Below are 23,916 nucleotides of genomic sequence, written 5' to 3' on the forward strand. Positions count from 1 at the left end.
GGTAAAGAGCTGAAGCAGGGCTGAACAGGGTAAAGAGCTGAAGTAGGGCTGAACAGGGTAAAGAGCTGAAGCAGGGCTGAACAGGGTAAAGAGCTGAAGCAGGGCTGAACAGGGTAAAGAGCTGAAGCAGGGCTGAACAGGGTAAAGAGCTGAAGCAGGGCTGAACAGGGTAAAGAGCTGAAGCAGGGCTGAACAGGGTAAAGAGCTGAAGCAGGGCTGAACAGGGTAAAGAGCTGAAGCAGGGCTGAACAGGGTAAAGAGCTGAAGCAGGGTAAAGAGCTGAAGCAGGGCTGAACAGGGTAAAGAGCTGAAGCAGGACTGAACAGGGTAAAGAGCTGAAGCAGTGGATCACAGCAGGGCTGAACAGGGTAAAGAGCTCAAGCTGTGTGGTGTGTACTGTGTGCAGTAAGCATTCACCAGAATGTCTTGTGGAAATGTTACTAAATTAAGACTGAACCTTTCACACAATCACTGTGCTTGTCACCATGACATTGCATGCCAGTGCTGCCCTGTAACCGTATAAAAGCACTCAAAGTTCAGCAGTGACCAAGGGATTCCGATCAGAACAACCATTTTGAGAATCCACTTAAGACAAAATTAATATTCCGCTTGTTTTATTAATTTTATGGCATAACATTGGAATTTATTACCAAGGTTTTAAAGAATAGAAAACAGAATGCAACCAACAAGAATACTTAAATAAATCTGTGCTTAATGATTGACGAAAATAAAAAAAATCAAATCAAATGTATTGCCTTTAGCTTAAAAAAAGCAGAAAACGTAAAAGCACAAATCTAAACCACACTCGGTACAAAAATAGGAAGTAAACAGTGGGGAAAAAAAAAACTTGTCACACCATTATCATTTTTATTCTAATGATTAGGAAATGTGATAATTTACAGGTATTGTATTTACATAAAAACACACATGGAAATATTTTTGAAGCAACGTGTAACACAATGAAAACATCCAGTTAAGTGTGCAATAACGTCTTTTGTACAGTATGTTTGCGGAAACTCGGCACGCATGCCTCGCTTCTATTGACATTCACAATTTTTTTTCAGGTCGAGAATAACTAAATCAAAACATGGGAAACGGCCTCTGAGCCAATTAAAGCTTTAAATCATAAAACGTAATCAGTCTGTTCGCCATCTGTTAATGTAACCATTACACCTGCAAGCAGCTCCTAATTCAGTTTAGGACATTTTGTTAGGGGGAAAAAAAGTATATATCGAGGCTGCATATCCTGGGCAGAGGGAATCGGTTAATGACCGGTGTAATTATGGATAAACTCAGTTTAACGAGACATACATTTAGATGGTTATTCATGCAATTCCAGGCAAGATGTGTCTTGAGCTGACCTCCCCTAAGCAAAAAATAAAAATAAAAAAGGGGAAAAATCTTTTATACTGAATGTTTCATTTTAAAAACTGTAGTAAATCTGTACAACCAAATACATTTGGGTTCTACATCTAGAGTTACATTATTTTAAGGTTATATACATGTTATACCCCTATCCATATATTATCTTTACGAGAAGACTTCATTCAAACCCAAACATTAAAAAAAAGGAATAAGACTAAACTTGGAAAATAGGTTCACATCAAACATCCAATTTAAAACAATCTGTCACTTATACTGTACCTCAAAATATTTCACCAAATCCTACACTTTACTGTATGTTGTCTATCTGTACAGTAAACTACCGCAGAACTAAAATTTTTGACCAAAGCCTCACTCTTTGGATGGATGGACTTTATTCAGGTGAGAAATATTTTCACTGAATGACAAAATAAGGGAATGGTTTCATTTCCCCCCCCGCTAAATCTGATATATTACATGCATTAATATAGCTTTCAGCGTGTAAGAGACGCACCTGCAAAATATATGCAGGTGCCTAGTGTGACAAGGAAATGTAGAAACCAGAGAAGAATGGTGGCATTCAGACCGACTCGGACTCCCGAGGCAGCGCGTAAAGGCATCCGACTCTCCCTTTTATACAGCAGAACACGCTCCGCTCTGCTCCATCCTCTTCACTGAAGAGAGCTACACAATTCATCAGTAATAAGCTCTGTTCTTTTTCCGGGAGGTGGAAGGTTTGCATGGGGAGGGGACTAGTCATAGTTATTACTGCATACACTCCAAACATTTGCTCTGGAACATAAAAAAAATAATAATCAAAGCATTGGACTAAAACATAACTGATTTTAAGCATTTTGTTTTTCATTTTTGATTTAGTACTTCCTCGGTGGGCGTTCTTCAATCCGTTCAGAAAATGGAAAACTACATTTGTACAAAGTAATACACCACAATCTCTTCCTGCAAAAAAGGACTTGTGCCCGACTCGGTTGGACAAGCTGCGTGTGATCCAACGATCCCATCGTCACTTTAGTCAATTTTCACATTAGTGTAGATCTTCCTCACGAAGGCACTTGTTCCCATATAACCAACCGCTCCTGGAGGACAAATTCACAGGTTAATACGAGTCATTTAATCCCGGCATTCAAAAATCTAATACCAGCTCAGATATAGTATATGGACCCAGCTATCAAAGGTTGTCTATAAATATAAAATTTAGGGACACTGAAGAGGTTAGAACACAATTACTATTCCCAATTTCCATGTTCACTACAATCTGGAATAACCAATCTCCATAAATGTGCACTATTCCCATCCCCTTAATACAGGGGGGCGCACCTACATGCATCCTCTGAAACACATAACCCCCCACAAACTGCTCATGACTGGATCTTTCCATCGGTGCCATGACATCACTCCCTGGCCAATGGGTCATTTATTTAAAGAGACCAGATGAAAATTCCCATGACAGTATGAAGTGGCAACACATGCATCGGACAGGGAAACGCACCACACATGATTCCCAGCGCTGTGCTGAACACAGCCATGTACCCAAAGTAGAAGGACGTCTGAAACAAGCCGTACATCCTGGAGAGGGGAAAAAAACACGTCAGTAATGCTTACTGGGGAAGAGACGGTCCTCTCAGCTGCTCCGTTATATGGCTCTCTGCACTTTTACAAATTACATTATCTTGGTTTTGTTTAGGTAAAGTAGAGGTAAAGGTTGCTTTAGACTTCATGTGTTTAGCAAATACAGCTAATTACATTAAATACGGTAAATACATGAATGAATGAATATATGTTTTGCCATGGGTTCCCTTGGCACATTTCCAATGCTTTTTTCTGCCTAAAATAAGGTCTGTGGTAAACATAAGCCTTCACACTTTATAATACAAGTTGCTACATGTTAATATCTCAGTGGTGAAATTCAAAGCCCTCGTGTGCTTTCAAAAAGTAAGTTGCTGACAAGCTGCTCAACTGAAACAACGGTAATGTGGCATTCAGGAGCGCTGGTATGAAACTAGCGTGGAGGCTAGCGGAATGGAAACCGCAGTAGGCTGCTGTATCGAGGGGGGCGGCCTGTAGCGTAGTGGTTAAGGTAAAGGACTGGGACACGCAAGGTCAGTGGTTCTAATCCCGGTGTAGCCACAATAAGATCTGCACAGCCGTTGGGCCCTTGAGCAACCCTGCATTGCTCCTTGGGGAGCAATGCTTAGTCTAATCAACTGTATGTCACTCTGGATAAGAGCGTCTGCCAAATGCCATTAATGTAATGTAATGTAATGTAATGTATCGAGTGTCAGACACTTACTTTGTTTTAAAGAAGTAGTAGTAGAAAGAGTACATGTAAACATAAACTGCAGTGGAGGCTGCCGACAGGAAGCTCGTCCACTGCCTGAAAAAAAAGAAGCAAACATTCTAAATAAACGACACGTCTTCTCCAGAAGCACCGCCAGACAAGAGCGTTTATGTGTCAGTAAGCAAGTCCTGACACTGACTACTAGAAGTTCAGTCCCCCTTCAACCCCATTTCACACCAACCTACACCATAAAATAGACAATTTACCACCTCAAAATCAGCAACTTTAGCACCTGGTCACCAGGGACTGTGTGGGGGCAGAAAACTACAAATTCTTCCCCTCCTGTGTCGCTAATGAGGCCACAGTTCTAAGCGTCACATGACAAAGGTCAAAGGTAGCAGAGTGTTCAGCGTACGCTCAGTAAATGTTGACAGAAGGTGTTGACATAAGGTTACTCCGTAAAGTCAAACAGTCCAGAGCAGGCGAGCGGGTCAGAGCCCGTGTTAGCGGGCCACTCTCACCATCTGTAGTCTTCAGCGTTGAGCAGGAAGTAGGTGCACACGATGGTGACGCAGACGGTCACGATGCACAGGATGACCAGGACCAGCATCATGAACCCGTACACATAGTAGATCTTATAGGCCCAGAAGGAGGTGAAGATGAAGTACCTGTATGGGCACAGAGGGGCACAGAGGGACAGCAGAGACGGCTTAATACGGCTGTAAGCAGGAACCGGTTCTGCACAGGTGCACAGGAAGAGCAGAGATGGCCAAATAATACAGGTGTGACTAGGAACCTGCTGGAGCCGTAATGGCTGCTAACATGTTGGCCACAGAGGGATGGAGTGTGCTTACATTTCAATGAATATGGAGCCGAAGGGCAGGATTCCTCCCAGGCAAACGATGACGGCCGGCTCCATGAACCTGTGCAGCAGAGAGACGCATTTCAGCCGCAGCTCAAATACTGATACATCCAAAGCTTCAGCTCAAATACTGATACATCCAAAGCTTCAGCTCAAATACTGACATACCTTCAGCTTCAGCTCAAATACTGATACATCCAAAGCTTCAGCTCAAATACTGATACATCCAAAGCTTCAGCCTGAATACTGACACACTTTCAGCTTCAGCTCAAATACTGGCACACCTTCAGCTTCAGCTCAAATACTGATACATCCAAAGCTTCAGCTCAAAAACTGACACATCCAAAGCTTCCGCTCAAATACTGACACATCCAAAGCTTCCGCTCAAATACTGACACATCCAAAGCTTCCGCTCAAATACTGACACATCCAAAGCTTCAGCTCAAATACTGACACATCCAAAGCTTCAGCCTGAATACTGACACATCCAAAGCTTCAGCTCAAATACTGACACACCTAAAGCTTCAGCTCAAATACTGACACACCTAAAGCTTCAGCTCAAATACCGACACACCTTCAGCTCAAATACTGAAACACCTTCAGCTCAAATACTGACACACCTTCAGCTCAAATACTGACACACCTTCAGCTCAAATACTGAAACACCTTCAGCTCAAATACTGACACACCTAGACCTTCAGCTCAAATATTGACACCTCCACCTTCAGCTTCAGCTCAAATATTGACACCTCCACCTTCAGCTCAAATACTGACACACCTCCACCTTCAGCTCAAATACTGACACACCTACAGCTTCAGCTCAATTACTGACACACCTACAACATGTGCAGAGAGCTTTCCCACTTACAGACATTACATTACATTAATGGCATTTGGCAGACGCTCTTAACCCAACATATACAATTATCATTGATAACATGTCATTGTTTGTTTCACCATTGAATCACACACACACACACACACACACACACACACACACACACACACACACACACACACACACACACACACACACACACACACACACACACACACACACACACACACACAGCCATGATTTTGCGGTATGGCGATCGTTACCATTTCTTCTCGGGGATGGGCCGAGGCACGGCGTTCACACGGCAGGGGAAGTTGGGCTGGCCTGAAAGGTTTCTGCCCAGAATGGTGCCCACCAGGTTCAGGGGCAGAATGACGAAGAAACAGATACAGCAAACAGCCACCTGAAAAACAGCACAACACCACACTGGTCAAACATCTCATCTACAATCAACAGCAGAACACCACACCACTCAAACATCTCATCTACAATCAACAGCACAACACCACACCACTCAAACATCATCTACAATCAACAGCACAACACCACACTGGTCAAACATCATCTTCAACAGCCCAATGCTCCTCAATGTTCAGCACCTCAACTACAGTAAACCAGTTTAGCAGTACAACACCACGCTGGTCAAACATTCACCACCTCATCTACAATCAACATACAACACACACACCCCAACTACAGTAAAACGGTTTAACAGTACAACAGTGAAACAGTTTCTCAAATGATTCAGACCCCCAAGAGACTGAATTGGTGTTGCTCTGTATTTTCTAGGGCTGTCAAACAATGGAAAAAATCAATTGGTCTTTTTTTTTTCTTTTTTCTCTCCATTATTTAAATAGGAAAATCTGAGCTAGTAAGCATATTGCACTCTGTGCTGTTCACTTGAAATTCAGACATTTCCTTAATGTTACCTGACACCAGTGTAGCGGAGCCAGTCAAATGGGTTTCTGGAAGTTTGCCCAGTACTTACTCCTGCTAGGCTAGCTAACAGCAGCTATCAAAGGAGGCTTTGCCTGCAGGTGTTACCACCACCCTTATATGACACGCTCCACTTACAATGCTGACCTCATATTAACTCTGCTCCTCTCGGTTGACTCAACTTCATCAAGGAAGATCAATCAAGCACAGAAAAGTATTTGAATCCGAAACGAAGACGTGTCTGACCCAGGCCTGCGGTGGCTCACGGTTCTTCCAGCCCCGCCGCGACCGCGTTCAGGACCGTAACTCACCATCGTGCCGAACGGGATGGCCCTGGAGGCGTGGTAGTAGATGGCGATGAAGTTGATGAAGAAGGCGGTGCCACAGACCATGGCAGGGATGAGGAAAGCTCCGATGAACATCTGCTTGATCCATCTCCGTCCTGCGCGCCACACATTAACATGAGCTCAACCCTCTCAGTCCCAAAAGGGCCATATGGCACGACTACACACCTTTTCAACGCATCACAATTACTACTCTGCTATTGTTTTTGAGCCTCTATTAAACCCCCACTAAATTCTCAACCAAAGCCAAAACCCCCTTGGGATTTGGGAGGAGCCTCGTCGTACTGGGCTTGGGACTGAGAGCGTTATGACTGCGTATTCATTTCCTTTTTGTTTGTTTTGGAAGAGCCTACTGGCACACTGGGCCCTGCAGGATTGACCAATCACATGTAGCAAATTGGATGACAAAGCAGTTTGTAAAACGTGGAAACTGTAAGTTGCTGTAGGCACACTGGAACTAAACATGTTAAAAAGGCACTATGTTTCTGAACTTGTAAAGGGTTCGTTTGTAACCCTTAAAAACGATCCGTTTTTTTTATTTATTTGCATGCGAAACTGTGATACACACAATATTATACCCAATAGACCCGCAAACTGTATTAATAAAACATTAAAAAGAACACTAATGGAAGAATGGTAGTTAAGCAGCCAGACCCACAGAGTGTTCTGTCAAAACCACTTTATAAATCTCAAACACTCTGTGTGGGAGGACATTTTGTGCTGGTTTGGAACTTGGGACTGCATTAGGCAGAGGGTTCTCCCTGGAACAGGTTTCCTGGAATTTTCGGGATCAAACTGAGTGTCATCCCATAGTTCCCACAACAATCCACATAAAACAGAAATTATCCCTATAAACATGACTTCCTTGCTGCAACCTTTAATTAAAAACCTGTTTAATCCTGATGAAAACAGAACTCTAGGCAAGGCCATTATGCCGTACATTACTTTAAAAAATAAAATAAAGAAGTTTCTCACCCCCTTGTTTTGCGTACAAACTGCCGCCGAAGTAGCCATTGACGGGGGAGGTGGCGGCGTAGACGAAGATGGCGGTGCTGAGCATGGATCCTCTCCTGCAGAGAGCGGGACCGACACACTGCTGTTGGTACATCTGCCGCCATTCCCGGGAATTCTTATTTTCCACTGGCATTTCTGCTTTTCCCAGATTGGGCTGGGTATTCATGCAGGCCCATATTATTGGACCAGTGTGCTACTACCATATGACATTTGGAAGCGTTACCCTAAAGGTGATTACAGTGATGTGAATGTGTGGATGGTCATGCTAGACCACATGAACGCAGAACATGAAAACACCAGCCCATCGGCACCCACTTATGTACAAACTGACTTACAGAGGAAACCTAGCTCTAATTCTGGGAGTCATACATAGATGCACGAATGAACCATTCATTAGAGTGCATTATCCCGGTCAACGAAATATACATAAATAGATTAAATCCAGCACCCATATAAAACATGCCCATACACTACATAGTATGAACTTAATACTGTCATTTATGTTTGGCAGTTAATTAGTAAATTACTGTATTCAATGTCTCAGGAATATGAAGTGCTATTTTGCCATCTGGTGGCACTTGGTTCAACTGTGTTAATACCTCTTAACCTAAATTAAAAAAAAAAAAAAAAAATTAAAAAAATCAGATTCAAAGAAGTGCATGACGAATGAATGCAGCTCTCCAACGCCGAACACTCCTGCAGTCCTGAGTGAAATATGTACTTGTTTTGGATTCATCTTCATTCAATTGATCTTGCCTGATGCAACTGAGCCAACCAAGAGGTGCAGAATGCAGGGCTTGCACTTTCTGAGAGAGCTGGATAGGCTCTCTGCGGGCGGACTCACTCTGTGTACAGGTCCTCGATCATGGCCACGATGATGACGATGAGGGAGACAGAGAAGATCTGGCAGCCGGAGCCGATGAGGGAGGAGAAGATTAAGGGCTGGCTGGAGGGGCGGAACACGTCCCCGTGAACCTGCTTCCAGCCGTACTCATCCCCCAGGTCCCGGTCCTGCAGGGAGCAGAGCGGACAAACACTCATCACTTATAACCAGCCGTGTGCGTGTGTGTGCGCGAGTGTGCGTGAGTGTGTGCGCGCGTAAGAGTATGAGCGCGCACGTGTGTGTTTGTGTGTAAGAGATTGCGAGTGTGTGTGTGTGTGTGTCTGCATACGCATAAGAGTCTGCGCGTGCGCATGGGTGTGTGTGTGTTTGTGTGTAAGAGTGTGCGCGTGTTTGTGTGGGCATGAGTATGAGTGTGTGTGTGTGTGTGTGTGTGTGTGTGTGTGTGTGTGTGTGTGTGTGTGTGCGTGCGCATGCATACGTGTGTGCGTGGGCTGAGCTGAAAACATGAATACAGCAATATCGGAATTCACTTCTTGAAGATCCACATATCAACACAGCGAGTTTGCGTGCGTGCGCACGTGTGTGTGTGTGTGTGTGTGTGTGTGCGCGCGAGTAGGATAATATTGCGGCTGTATCCCTATTGGCTGATAATATGAACCAACTGGTATCAGACCAATGCTGAGATTATGGCCAGTATGAGATATTTTAACAAGCCATATCTGTGGTTGCAAATGATAAATTGATGAAAATAGGCTCACCATTCGTGCCATAATAAGCCAACAATAATAAGACAATAAGTGTATATAGCATGTGAAAACAATCAGCCATACAATTACAACTTTAAAAGGCCTATGACAAACATGAACAACCTGTTATCGTACAAGACAGCACCAGATTCCATTGTGATTAGAGCAGTATTGTTAGTGTGCATGAAAAATGCAGTTTGAATTCCAGCTCAGCCTACCACTGACAGCTTGTCGTGGAGGAGGTAATTCGGAAAGCACACTTTACAGAGGACAACCTTACCGCAGTAATACTAGCCTTCTATTTTACCATGTGCAGTGACTTTTTTGATGTTGAGTTTTAACTGGCTATAGTGCAAAGATGACACGCACAGAAAACAATCAGAAAGCATCATCTTGAAAAGCTACTGAGAGCGTGACATCTAGTCTTTTTACTTCTCGCCAGCCAACACGCCATCAGCAAAGCAACACATCACTCTCCACCTCGCGGCGTCACTCTCCACCTCATGACATCACTCTCCACCTCATGACATCACTCTCCACCTCATGACATCACTCTCCACCTCATGACATCACTCTCCACCTCATGACGTCACTCTCCACCTCATGACGTCACTCTCCACCTCATGACGTCACTCTCCACCTCATGACATCACTCTCCACCTCATGACATCACTCTCCACCTCATGACGTCACTCTCCACCTCATGACATCACTCTCCACCTCATGACGTCACTCTCCACCTCATGACATCACTCTCCGCGTCACAATGTCACTCACCATGTCGTCCATCTCCTCCTCCTTGCTGTAGCGGGCGTAGTCTTTCCGCAGCGTCCTCATCAGGATCATGGACACCAGGCCCACCAGGAAGATCACCATCATGAAGGAGTTGAAAATGGAGAACCAGTGAATCTGTGGCGGGAACAAAGGCATTGCGACTGCTTACTGTTGATCACACAATCACAGGTGAGGGCTATAGGCTAAATGGTAAATGGACTGCATTTATGCATTTATACAGCGCTATTACCCAAAGCGTAAATACTTTGACACACCCAGGGCGGGGGATCAAACCGGCAACCTTTTCGACCGCAAGAATACCGTTCTTACCATTCCTAAGATAACGTCGCCGCCTAAGGTTACAGGCTAGCAGCTGCTACAGTGAGGATCAGCTTGTGAGGGCTACAGGCTAGCAGGTGTTGGCGGAGACACGGCTCTCAGCTGCGTTACCGGGGGAAAACACTTGTGGGCTACTGGCTGGGAGCACCAGAGAAACCACCACACTGGTGCCAGGCGAGGCGCAAGACGATGCCCCACCAAAAAACGCCCACATCTAATTTACGGAGAAATGGAGTCAGTTTTCTCACTCTGTGCTGAAAGAAGGATGGATCCAGGTACTTGTCGAATCGGTCCTCAAATTTCACATCTGACTTCTTCCACTTCACCTGGAGCAGAAGAAATAAGCTGGTGTTAGATGTCACGGTTCACTGAAAGTCTGATACAGCCATGTACAGAGGCATGCGTTCTAACAGCTACGCTCCACATACCAACTGAGTGAAGGATACAGGGAGCGCAGCTTCAAAATCTCTGTGAGGCAAGCAAACTTATAGTAGACTTATATTCCATTCCATTACATTACATTATAAACCTATATTTCACAGGAAGAACAGAAGCAAGAACTCCAATGTACGTGTACTTGATACACATTGCAAATATAACCTGAACTTGGAATTTCCCCTGTAAACCATTTTAAAACTTTTGACTCGCTCTCCTTTGTAATTATGGACCGTGCAGAGAAAATCAGCTTCACAGCAGAGCGCACATTTCAGAATGTCGATTAAAGAACAAAGAAAATGCAAATGAGACCAAATTTATGAATTTCACAGAATGATTGTACAGTACCTAAAGCACTAATGCATTCACCTTGAACATTATTCATTCCACAGTATTTATCATGTATACAGAACCAATATTATATTTACGCCAAACAAGGACTGAATAGACTTCAGCCCAAGGGAATGCCCTGAGCCCAAGCTGATTTAACCCCTTATGGGCGGATGTGACCTGCGTGTTACATCTCCCTTAACAGACGGATGTGTCCTGCACGTTACATCTCCCTTAACAGACAGATGTGACCTGCGTGTTACATCTCCCTTAACAGACGGATGTGTCCTGCACGTTACATCTCCCTTAACAGACAGATGTGACCTGTGTGTTACATCTCCCTTAACAGACGGATGTGACCTGCGTGTTACATCTCCCTTAACAGACCGATGTGACCTGCGTGTTACATCTCCCTTAACAGACGGATGTGACCTGAGTGTTACATCTCCCTTAACAGACAGATGTGACCTGCGTGTTACATCTCCCTTAACAGACAGATGTGACACCAGCGTTGTATTTGATCATGACTGTTTTTCAAAGGAAATTACTGTTGAAATGTGATTCCGATGCCTTTCTGCGGGTTTCTATAGGGCACCTTAGTCCATAATGCATTAAAGAGGAGAAAGAAAAAATAAAAACATCCAACGCAAGGTCACTGTTTTTTCATGTACGATCATAAACCCGATCATATTTATAAACGATCATAAATAACTATACATGCAAAGGAAAGCAGGATATGTTCCTGGACACTGCAAACACATCAGACCCATATGCATTTTGTTTTGTAAATTCAAAACCAAAATATTCAAAACGACTGTGGCCTAGCCATGACAAAATGCAGGACTGACTGGCTGTGCAGGCACTTACAGAGTAGGACATGGCGATCCTCGTGTTGGGCACCAGCTTCACTTTTCCCTCGCTGGTTAAATTCACATCAACAATTCTGTTGCCGTGGAAACCGATCTCCAGTTTCTTGTAAGTCCAGAGGTAGTGATCCTCCCCGTTCTCGTCAGCCTCCCCAACGATTCCTAAAATAGATTTAAAAGCGTGTAACTCCACAAAGCAAATTACTTTGGAAAACACTAAGTGGTTCAAACTAGACAGAGAGGGCCACTGCATGGAGACTGAAGCTAAACTAGTAAGCATGTCTAGCACAGACCTGGGTCAATTACTAAATCAAATACTTTTCTACGTTTTTCTGAGCTTGGCTGGTGTATTGCTACCTATGACATACTTTCAAAAAGTGCAAACCCTGCCTTTTAATCCTCTTGGTTGGTTGTCTTGGCACCAGGCCAAGATCAATTGAGCACAGAAAAGTATTTGCATCCAAAATAATTATGTAATTGACCCAGGCCTGGTTTAGCAATACCTCAAATTACACAGAAATGTGAATTACAGGGAGCAATTCCATGTAAATTCTGTCAGTTCAACAAATGAATGGTAATTAAATGAATTCATGGAAAATTTATGAATTGCATTTTAATTCCATTTGCTGAACTGAATGACCTGAACAGGAAATGACCTGCAGTCCGACAGGAAGCTTAAATGCAAGATATGATAGAAAACCATACCCCACCACGTCAGAACACTCACCCCATATGGGCAGATCATCGATGTACATCTGGTACCAGTAGTGGTTTTTTATGGCATAAACGAAGGCATCGCGCTTGGCTTTGTCCAGCTCGATTTCACAGTACGTCGTCTGCAAAACCTCGTCTGTGGAAATAACGCACAAGGTCAACTTCAGTCACATGAACAGGGATCACGTTTCACTCTTTGCACTGAAGTTCAACATCCTTTTTAAAAACAGTGTCTGACAGAACACACCCAAGTAAACTGTAAGCAAACAGCGGGTGTTAAAAATGCTCGCATTTAAATGAGTATGGAACATATTATTATACCTCATGTAAAGCTGTGGAAAGCACACCTGTTCAGAACGCTTCAGCATATAGCTTACTTATCAATGGAACCAAAAAAATATAAATCAGGTTTGATTTAAAATGCAGAGTAGTTGGATGTCAACCGCTGCAAAAAGAAATGTCAATACTAACAAAAATAAATATATATATATGTATATATTTTAAAGCATCCTCCTTTACATACTTCCAGATGGGAGAAGGAGATGAGTGGAGGAAAGGAGGAGTATTGGGATGCACCCAAACCTAACTGGGTGACCCACAAGGTGGGAGGGGCATACGACCAGCGCCTGATGCTGATTGGCTGTTTTCCTGTGCGGTGGTTTACCTTTAAATTTGATGTCCAATCCGCTGAACTCCAGCTCCACGCCCTGCAGGGCCTCCCCGAGGGTCTCGTGGTAATGGCTGATTGTCTTTTTGGAGCCGACACAGAACGGAAGGGAAAAGTATTTGTAGGTTTCTTGTCTGTTGTGATAGGGCCCCACTGTGTTCATCCATAAGACAACTTCCTCTTTATCTAAATACTGCAACAACAAAAAAGGAAGACAACAACACAAATCAGTTTTGTTTCCAAGGCGACGCTCTGTCGGTTTTAAATCAGACCCTCGCATGCCGCGTTTAGAGAGCTCTGCTCCTACATGCCAAAATGGCCTTGGAGGGATAGAGAAGGGTAAATCACATTCCTACTCACACCGCACGTCATACAACCACAGATACACACTCCTGAGCTCCACTTCAATTACCACACTATGGCCTCCTCTCCGCACAAGGCACCTGCTCCAGGTGCTTTGCAAACAAAGCTCTGCACTCAACCGATGATCAGGAACAAGACTGTCGAAAGCCGGCACTCGGCAAAGACGTGGCTTCTTACCCATGAGCCACTTGGAGGAGCAAATCACCTGCGGGAGCAAGCAGTGTGTACAACTGTGACTCAGCTATAGGCCGGGCTGGATTTCTGCCTTCCCTCCACCCGTGCAGTAACAACAAAGGCATGTTTCTGTGTTTAAATACACAATCTGTCCTCAATTAGCCTACTAAATAGATGCTACTAAGTATCTGCGTCACATAAATTGATAGAAATTATTGTAGCATTTGCTGCAACCCTATAATCTACCCTCTGGGAAATAGGAGTGCACTCTCCTGCTTTCAGTAAAACATCACTGGCATGCATGCGTGTTCAGGGGTTCCATAACAGGACAAGATGTTCTGTGTCTCAATACTGAATTTCTGAATTAAAAGTTAATTGATACACTTTTAGTAATGCACTTGGTAAACAGACTGCACATGCATCTTGTAATGAAGTAAATGTGTAGTGCTTAACAAATATCCATCCACCAAAAGCACCAAAAAAAAAAAAGCTCAGTATTTCAAATACAAAAAGGTCCAGATTTTACAGGGTCTAATAACTATTGGTTATGTTATCTTAAAATTTTACCTCATCCTAAATAAATATGAATCTAAGCTTTGCACTTGGACAGCATTTGGATATTGTTACAGTGTTGACGATATCATATTTAGCAGGAACCAATCAATGTACCAAGTGGGTAATACTCCCATTATGTACTTTAATGCCCTTAATGCAACATGGAACATGTTAGCCATCACATTGCAGCAGTTAACTCGATAACAGGTGAAAACCTTTCAATATTGGGCTACTTTGCTTCAGGGGTTTGGCCACTGAAGTCATCATGTTCCAGAACCTGTCAAATCACTGGTCAATGGATCACTTTGAAGGCAGACAGCAGTCATAGAGGATGCTGGGAACGGTTTTGAACAGTACCAACTCAGCCACAACCTATACACTCAGCGCACACTTTATTAGGTATTAAGACTTACTGGTCTTCTGCTGCTGCAGCCTATCCACTTAAGAGGTTTGATTATGAGATGCTGATTAATACGTTTTTACCTGCAGAACAGCTGCACACTGGATGTTTGTTGTTTTCGCACCATTCTCCGCGAACTCTAGAGACTGTTTTGCGTGAAAATCACAGGAGATCAGCCGTTCCTGAGATATTCAAACCATCCTGTCTGGCACCAACAATCGTTCCACAGTTAAAGTCACTTCGATCACATCTCTTGCCCATTCGGACATTTGGTCTGAAAAACAGAACCTCTTCGGCTGAACCACGCTTACTTGCTTTTATGCATTTACTTGCTGCCACATTATTGGCTGATTAAATATTTGCATTAACAGGCTGGTGTACTGGCCTACCTGTACAACTGCCCACTGAGTGTATACAGCCAACACAGGTTCTAGTTGTGTTTTTCCTGGGCAATTCAGCTAGCTTTTTGGAAGAACTGTTATCTTATGGAAACTGACCCACCATTGTCTTAGGAAGGGGAAGCTTCAGGTATGGGATTTTTCACTTTTCTATGACAAAAGCCTGGAATCATTGGCAAAACACACTGGCAATGACATAGCACACTGATATAACATAACATAGCTGACTTGAACATTTTCCCCTATTCCCATTGCCTGCTTTGTGATCAGATTTGCAAAATTAGTCGCGTCTTCAAAAAGTATTCCCTTTGGGCACCATTTCACCACCCGCTCTGTCGCACTCACACATGCTCTGGCTACACTATCGTCATTTGAAACAGGTTTAAATTGATTGCATCAAAACCTGGCACAACCAGTTTTAAACAAGCCATGGAGTGTTCCCCTATCCACAGCCCTAGTCTAAACACAACTGAAATGGGCAAGCACAGATTTTGTTTCTGAAAGTAATTTAAAAAACAAAATATAGAGTTAGTGAAATAACCAGTATACGACTGGCCATAGTACCTGATGCATGTGTATACTGCCCGGCTTTATACTACAGCCTAGTACAAATGCTAACTGCAGCCAAAAAAACACATTTATGGCAGAAGTAACCTCAATGTGAATGAAAGTTGACAAAGTTGGGCAAAAGTTGACAATAAAACTACAACTAGTCACTGTGAGGGAAAAAAAAAACTTTACAAAAACTAGCCGAAATTGAAAGTGAATACTAAGAGGTTCGCAAAGGGTACTTTTTAACATGATATTTGCACTTAATTTCCTGCACCAGCGACACATCAAATGCGTTGGCTTTGGTGAACGTACTGCATCATATCGGTCATAATCTTAGCTGATCAGCAAACACCAAGAGGTTTGTTTCAAGATATTGTCAGCCAATACAGATCCCAGTATGGATATATTATCTTGCCTGCAGTTTCACACAATTACTTTCCATCCTACTATAAGGTATTAGATAAATGAAGGGTGTGTCCATTCTTAGCAGCTCTACATCCTGGTCAAAGAACAGGATTTAAACATGGCGGACTTATTTAAATCGTACTCTGATCTTCAAATAAGACGACACAGAATATATAAAGCAGACAGAACAGATCAGGTCGAGGCGAAGTAGTGGAGAGCATCAAGATAAACATTGTAATGGGAGCACAACTGTACTGCAGTGTGCTGACCGAAGGAGTGATTGTTAGTAATGCCTTAAATACTTCAGGAGTTTGACTTTCTGTCTATGACAGGTGGACCACAAGAAATTAACTGGAAATCGCTGCAGCATCGTAAAAAAAGAGTAAAGGAAAGGTGAATTGGAATAATAAGTCATGGTCAGGGACCAAAGTGGTAGCTAACGATAAGTTAATGTTGGTGCATCAGTAAAGGAAACAAATACTGTAACGTAACATTTAAAATATGCATCACCGTCAAGTAAAAACAAAACGTCTGTCATCGTCTTTCACATTGATCGCCGGCCATAAACAAACAAGCTCACAACACCAAGGAAGGAATTGTGATATAGCTAGGTTTACGGTTAACGTTATTTTACTAGTGCCAAACTAGCTGGTTAGAAGGATCGCCTCTCGATATTATTACTTAGCAATGTTACCCAAACTAGCTTGTTACCCAAAGATATGCGCAACATCAAGACGTGCGTGTAATGTTAGCTAGCAGAGTAATATATTGACAGTGAAGCTGATAACATAGCTAACGTTAGCTAGCTCTAGTTAAACAAGTACTTCCAGCAGTACTGCATTCGAATTCTTCAAGCCTCCTAGTTTCCCCAAAACCGCGCACCTCTCCCGGCATTTCCCCCCACCTCGTAGCTAGCGAGCCAAGTTCACTTCTAATCTGGCTAGCTAGTTAGCTAACAAGAAATTACGAAACCTCTATTTCGCAAACGAGTACTACTTAAGTTCTATTCCTTAACTAACTTAAAAAAAACAGTATACGAAACAACTAGATGGCTTGGATAGGTATAGCATTAGCTATCGTGTTCTGCACATAACCAGGCCTGAACAACCGGATATGCCGTCAGTGCCACGGACATATTTACACTCTGCAGCTAACGCTAGTTAGTTAGCCAATCTACACAATATGCGCAAGAAAACCAACATTAGATTTTCTTCATGAATATTCTAATTTTGTATTAGCTACACTTCGTGGATAGCATAGCTACAAGCCAATCAATACAATGTGAATTTTAAAGGGACTAGTTGGTCTAACAGACCAGCTAGCGTACAGGCGTTTAACGTTCAAAATCAAAAGGTCGCATGTAAGCCAGCAAGCGAAACCAGCTAGAATAGGCAATGCAAATTAGAAACTGTTGTAACCGGCAAGTAACAATATATAGCCTAATTTAGCTGACATGTCATCAAACTAGCTAACATTAGCAGTGATCGAGAACAGCAAGCTTTAGGTTAGCTAACTAGCTAGACAACTGGCTAACTTAACTCGCAGCCCGAACAGGATTGATGCTCGTTTTTTATAAGGTTCCTTGCAAGCCAATGTTATCGGGAGAAATTATTTCGCCTATATAAACCCCTCTGATTTGATCGCTACTATTAGCGTTTCCCGACAAATGATATTTTACCCCACTGCCACGTTTTTCAACTGGGAGAATTAGCTAACATTATCCATTAGCCGTCGATTACTCCATTATCATCCACACACATAAACGCTCCTATTTTCAATCGGCCAGATATTATCATACCGTGTGTTCGTGTTCATCCGCTCGGGCCGGCAGTAACAGTCCCACCGCATACAGCAAGGTCACCACAATTATCTTCCACCTGGAAAACCCCATGATTTTGTGGGTAAAGTTTTTCAGATAGAAAAGGGATTTTAGCTTTGTTAGCGCTATCCCACCTTCCTTCTTCCTGGTTGTATGTCAGTGGCAGACCGTTCAGCTGCTCTCACACGCATATGGCGTAAAACATTTTCCCGGATACTCAACGATGTCTATTTTGATTGTCTAAGAGCAGTCACGTGGAGTACCAGGACCAATCAATTACGAAAGCGTTGAGCCTATGTTGAATTTAAAAAATCTCCCATTCACACACTCCGCTGCCGTTTCTGAGATCAGCCACGTCATCCGACTGCGAAGTAAAGTAGCGGAAGCGCTTCACCTTTGCGAATGGCCATAGGTGAATATGTCATGATTATTTGTGATGATGTGTATGGTTATGGCTGTAATATCAGTGTTGTCGACAGTTAAATGAAATATGGAACTAACGTTAACACAAGTACTTTGTGCCATTCTGCTAGGTCAGGTAGTACTATATTCAACACTAGTTGATTGATTTGGTGGCTACTGATTAATTTCTGTTCCCCAGATTAATACATTTGAGTATGCAGAACGTGTTCGCTACAAACCGATTAGCCGGGTGTAAACTGATTAAAAAGTAACAACTTGGTTATTTTTCCACATGAACAGTTGTGGAACAGCTACCATTTTCTAATTTTGTCATTGGAAGACCCTGTTTCTTTGGCTGCAGTTTGCTACACTTGTGTTCCAAATTCGTAGTGTTTTTATTTAGGTGGAGAACTGTGGTTTATTTATTTATTTATTTATTTATTTATTTATTTATTTATTTATAAAAAAATGAAAATAAATAATAAATAAAAAAATCCGAATTTGGTGATGGGTTGTCTATAACAAGCTGGCCCAGCAGGTAGACACGGTCTCTCCAGCATCCTGTTGCCAGTGTGACCCTCTCCAAACCAGGCTGGAACCAAGATGGAACTTCCACCGGGGAATTTGACACGGAATGAAAATCAGGGGAACAGGCGGACAGTTGAAGTTGACTTTTCAGGACCGGTAATGCGCGTGTGCAACCTTGTGATGTGTCGGCGTTTGCTTCTCACTTGACGTCTGCATATCTCCATAGACACATGATATCTCAGTGCAGGAGACACAGAATCGGTTTGTTAACCATTAGAGATTAGAGATTATGTGACCTTAGAAGAGCCCTGTGATTGGAATATCTTTTTCTCACAACACCATAACAGTCTCCAAAGAATAGAAATGTGCATTAAACATGCATTCCCACATTAAAAAACTACAGCAAATTATTAAATGAAGATTATATATTATAGACAAGTGAATCGAGTAAAAGATGACCCCTGGGGTCATCATACCCTCACCCGCCCATTTGGAATGGAATCTTTCTGAGGTAAGTTGGTAAAAAGCAATATTGCTGGAAAATAGTAGCGCAACATATATGGGTTTGGGGGATTAATGGGGAGAGCAATCCATTTGTTTTCCATCCATCCATCCATCCATTATCTGAACCCGCTTATCCTGAACAGGGTCGCAGGGGGGCTGGAGCCTATCCCAGCATACATTGGGCGAAAGGCAGGAATACACCCTGGACAGGTCGCCAGTCCATCGCAGGGCACACACACCATTCACTCACACACTCATACCAATTTAGACTCTCCAATCAGCCTAACGTGCATGTCTTTGGACTGTGGGAGGAAACCGGAGTACCCGGAGGAAACCCACGCAGACACGGTGAGAACATGCAAACTCCACACAGAGAGGCCCTGGCCGACGGGGATTCGAACCCAGGACCTCCTTGCTGTGAGGCGGCAGTGCTACCCACTGCACCATCCGTGCCGCCTCCATTTGTTTTCAGAGGGAAAAAAAAATTATTATTATTTTTCGGTGAAAGTGTATTTATGCCCTTTGGCCCAAGAGGCCCCCTCAGATTTGGGGCAAAACTCCCACAGGAGCAAGTTGCCTCAGAACTTAATACATTAATATTTTTATAGTGAATGCAGCCATAAAAACACACATTGATGGAACTCAATTTTATAGTTAAGTGAAAATATTATTTGTTTTTCACTGTTGTGTCATTGACTAGCTGGCATGACCTTTGATCACTAGCCAGCTATTAGACTGCATGCTTTAGTTGGACATCCAGAATAATAAAATTACTGCAAAATAAAATAAAAATATTGCAAAAAATTAAAATAACAGTTGCAAATTGCATTTATTAATTATTTATTTAGTTCTTTCTTTTCAATATTGCTTTGTCTTCATGAGTAGGCAACATTATTATTATCCAGCTGGGGGTCCCTGAGGAACCACTGATGGACATCATCCTGCATCACAAGTGTGATGGTATTGTCATTTTCAAAATGGCTGGCTGAGCGTATGTGGATGGAATGGTTTGAATATCGTGGGCAACAGTCTTTTCAAGGGAATAGTCATCGGCTGTACCACGCTCTGGCATTTCAAATAATCTTCTTCTTGTTTTCTGATTGAAGCTTTCAATATTATCCCATCATCTCAAGGCCATCTCAGCTTCCTGAGGCCCCCTCTTGGGTCCTGGACCCCCACGTGAGGACCAGTGTTCACTCAAAACCATTCGCACACTAGCTGGTCTGTGGCTAGTCGAAGCTCCTCTCCAGCTGGACAAAGCTGGTTAAGCTGGTAGGGTAAGCTGGTGCTCAAACTGGTGATCTCGCTGAGTATATGATCTGGTCAGCTGGTGAACAGCTGGTTGACCAGATAAGTGTCATCACATCTTGACCAGCATAGGCTGGTTTAAGATGGAATATCAGCAGCACTGCAGAAACACCTAAAGAGTCTAAATAAAGGCCAGTGACCCTCTTTACTGCTGTGGTTACAGCCAGGCAGTAAAGGGGACAGAGCGTCTGTTATTTTCTTCTCCTCTCACACTGACCCCTCATCCTTCCTTCCTTCTTTCCCCCTCTCTCACACACACACACACACATACACACACTGTGAATATGGCTTTCAGTTGTGGGACCACCTTCATTATAGAGTGCAGGTGGACAGGGGTTTGTCTCGGGCAAGACTGCTTCAGTCATGGAAAAGGACGCACATACAATTGGGCCGGTATCAGTATTGGCCGATAAATCGCTTCGGAATAATTTATTGGTATAATTTCTACGATTTTGCTGATAAAATGGCTGAACTTGCTTGCTCCAGAATGGCCTATGCTCATGCACTGCATCTGTGGCTGCAGCCTGCATTGGTGGCACACAGGGAGGTATTAGCATCGCTAACATGCACAGAATAACACGGTTATGGGGAGCTGCGGTGGCGCGCAGCTAAAGTAACGGACCTTGATGCATCAGTTAGTTACAGCCGCACACCGAGGGTTTGATGCCCGGTCCTGCCAAAGCCGAGTTTGGCCAGTTCTCGTGGAGTGGCATAATTGGCTCACCACTCCGAGGGAGGGACTCAGCAGGGGCTAGTAGGATCACCAGGCACAATAGCGCCCTGGGGGCCCCGGAATCATGGTCACAGGCGGGATCATATGGCTGGAAGAATCACTCCATCCATCCTGGCTGCCGAGGGACGGGGTCGTTGACGGTGTATCCTCAGCGAACATCGATAATGGGAATAGACAGGGTACAATTGGCTGCGAAAATTGGAAATTTTAGAAAAAAGAAAAACACCCCCCCCAGAATTCCCCATATTGCGTACCTTGTGAGGACCAATCCCTTTTTGGAATGATAACTGAATGTAACAGCATTCAGTTATCATCAAAAAACAAAGTAACCAAAAGTGTTTAAAAACTGGTTTCTGTGCCTGTGGATTCCTGTTCTTTGGACCACGACATGGGTTAAGAGTGCCCTGTGGCAGGTGGTGAGAATCAGATTTCAAATGGATTCATTGTTCAAGAATTGATATTGCCCCATCATCACATTCTGTACAACTGGCTGGGTCAAAAATCACTTTTATTTCACAGTGCGTATACAAGGTTGTGCAATCTTTTCCGTATTACAAACTGCTCACCCAGTCCCCTGGTCTGCTTCTGATCAGGGGCTAAAACCTGCTTTCAAATATATAAATCACTGCAGTAGAGCAAAGAAATCTAATTTACCATCAAATTTAATTTTCAAACTCATTCCGACTACATAATAAACAGAAGCCTGGAAATCAGAGTCCATGATATAGCAAGTTAGTTATCGTGCTGTTGTATGCCAGAAAAATGGTTTATCAAACAATAATATGCTCGTAACCTTTCCTTTCCCCGAGGGAGGAACCAAATAAATACTGTGTGCTAAGATGACAGTAAATGAAGGAAGCAGCTGGAAGGATTTAAAATGGCTGACACACCCGGGACCCTGGGAGAGAGCAGGACTGAACTCATTTCGTGAACAGAGACCTGCCTTTGAGCAATGGGGCCGTGAGCCAATCACAAGCTCCGATCCATTGCCGCTGGCATTTCCGTGATCTGCTGCCCAGGCTGTTGCAGACCCACACCAGCAGGGGGCAGTCCACACACTGTTCAGCTGTGCAGTCCAGTCCAATGCAGCCAGGCCTGGGAGCAGCTTTACAAACAACACAGGGATCACATTCATATTTAAATTCTATTCAGGCAGCCCGTTTAACGCTGCTGGGCGTTAATAAACCATGTGTAAACCCTTAATAGACGCAAAAGAAATACAGATGCAGGCGTTTTGAAATAACTTGAACTTTAAGGCAGTTTCTCTTTACAGAGGTTGTTCGTAACGTACAATGGTTAAAAGGTAAACTCATTTGACATTCATATTCGGTAGGACAGTTCACCGATTGTGCTTAACTATATATTTTATACAACCGTTTAAATAATCTGAAAAAGTCTTCCAATGGTGGCTATCCGTAATTTAAAGGCATACCGTGCAGGCCTTTCAGCCTCGCAGAGGTCCTGCGTTTACAGTCGGATAAATCTCGAGCCGACCCAATGCAGTTTTTAATAATTTTATGTCCATTTTAATATCCTCGTTTTTCAGTAGCTTTCGCCAAGGAGGAATATGAATTCCAAGTTCCTGAACGAGACGCGATAACTCGTTAGGCTTCGTCTTACTTGTGCTTTTTTCCATCTCCGCAATTGCAGTAGCTAGCTCGCTACCAACACTCGGCACAAAACTGATCCCCACTCCCACAGGCTCTGGATAACAACTTAACCCTTAACGTAGCCCGGTGGTATGCATGTAGGCATTTTAACAATATTGCCACATGGCTGGGACCAAGATTTCTACCATTGTCAGTTGTTGAGATCAGTTTTATGATAGGAGCAATGTTGGTAGCATCCATCAAAGATTAAACCTAGCAATGTAACAACACGTTGTAGGAACATACATTTGAAAGACATTAAAATGGAATAATGCTAGATTAAAAAAACATTTTTTTTTATTAATGCAATTTGAGCATGCTCCATTTCTAACAACGGTTCTGTAGAATTAAAGGCGAAACAGCATGCCCATTCAGTCTGACGGGCCAAAATAAAGCAATTAAATGCACCTGTCAATGTATTTTACTCTTAGGGGGCCTTTTATTCCTAGCAGCTGGTTAATTCCCGTTCATTTTCGGTTTTTAACTACCGTTGCTACTTGTGCATATGTTGTTTAAATAGTGTCCCACTTATGTGTATGAGATTAGTGAAATCATGGGGAAAACCCCCCCAAAAAAGTTAAATTAACTGCTCCACAACATTTTCTGTGACGAATGCCCAGCCTTAAATAGGACTGCACATAAATTACTGCATATTTTCAAGGTAAGAATCCTGCACAGTATGCCTTTAAAAGCTTAAAAGCTTCTTTCACCAGGAAACTCCAACCACTTTGCAATCATAGCAGATCATTAACCTCTAGC

General features: G+C 43.1%; 1 protein-coding gene across 1 annotated transcript; it reads right to left on the reverse strand.

Annotated features, from left to right (window-relative positions):
• Positions 1-597: 597 nt before the first annotated feature.
• tm9sf3 (transmembrane 9 superfamily member 3) lies at positions 598-18,226 on the reverse strand. The gene is made up of 15 exons (XM_061227916.1): positions 18,013-18,226; positions 13,365-13,560; positions 12,714-12,836; positions 11,988-12,148; positions 10,604-10,681; positions 10,020-10,151; positions 8,497-8,663; positions 7,614-7,708; positions 6,606-6,736; positions 5,622-5,761; positions 4,513-4,581; positions 4,180-4,326; positions 3,671-3,754; positions 2,870-2,946; positions 598-2,456 (listed from the first exon to the last, which is right to left on the reverse strand). The coding sequence occupies exons 1-15, from the start codon at positions 18,103-18,105 to the stop codon at positions 2,389-2,391; spliced, it is 1,761 nt and encodes a 586-aa protein (XP_061083900.1). The 5' UTR covers positions 18,106-18,226; the 3' UTR covers positions 598-2,388.
• Positions 18,227-23,916: the final 5,690 nt, after the last annotated feature.

Source organism: Conger conger, chromosome 18 (genome assembly GCF_963514075.1).
Source record: "Conger conger chromosome 18, fConCon1.1, whole genome shotgun sequence".
In the NCBI taxonomy this organism is placed as follows: Eukaryota; Metazoa; Chordata; class Actinopteri; order Anguilliformes; family Congridae; genus Conger; species Conger conger.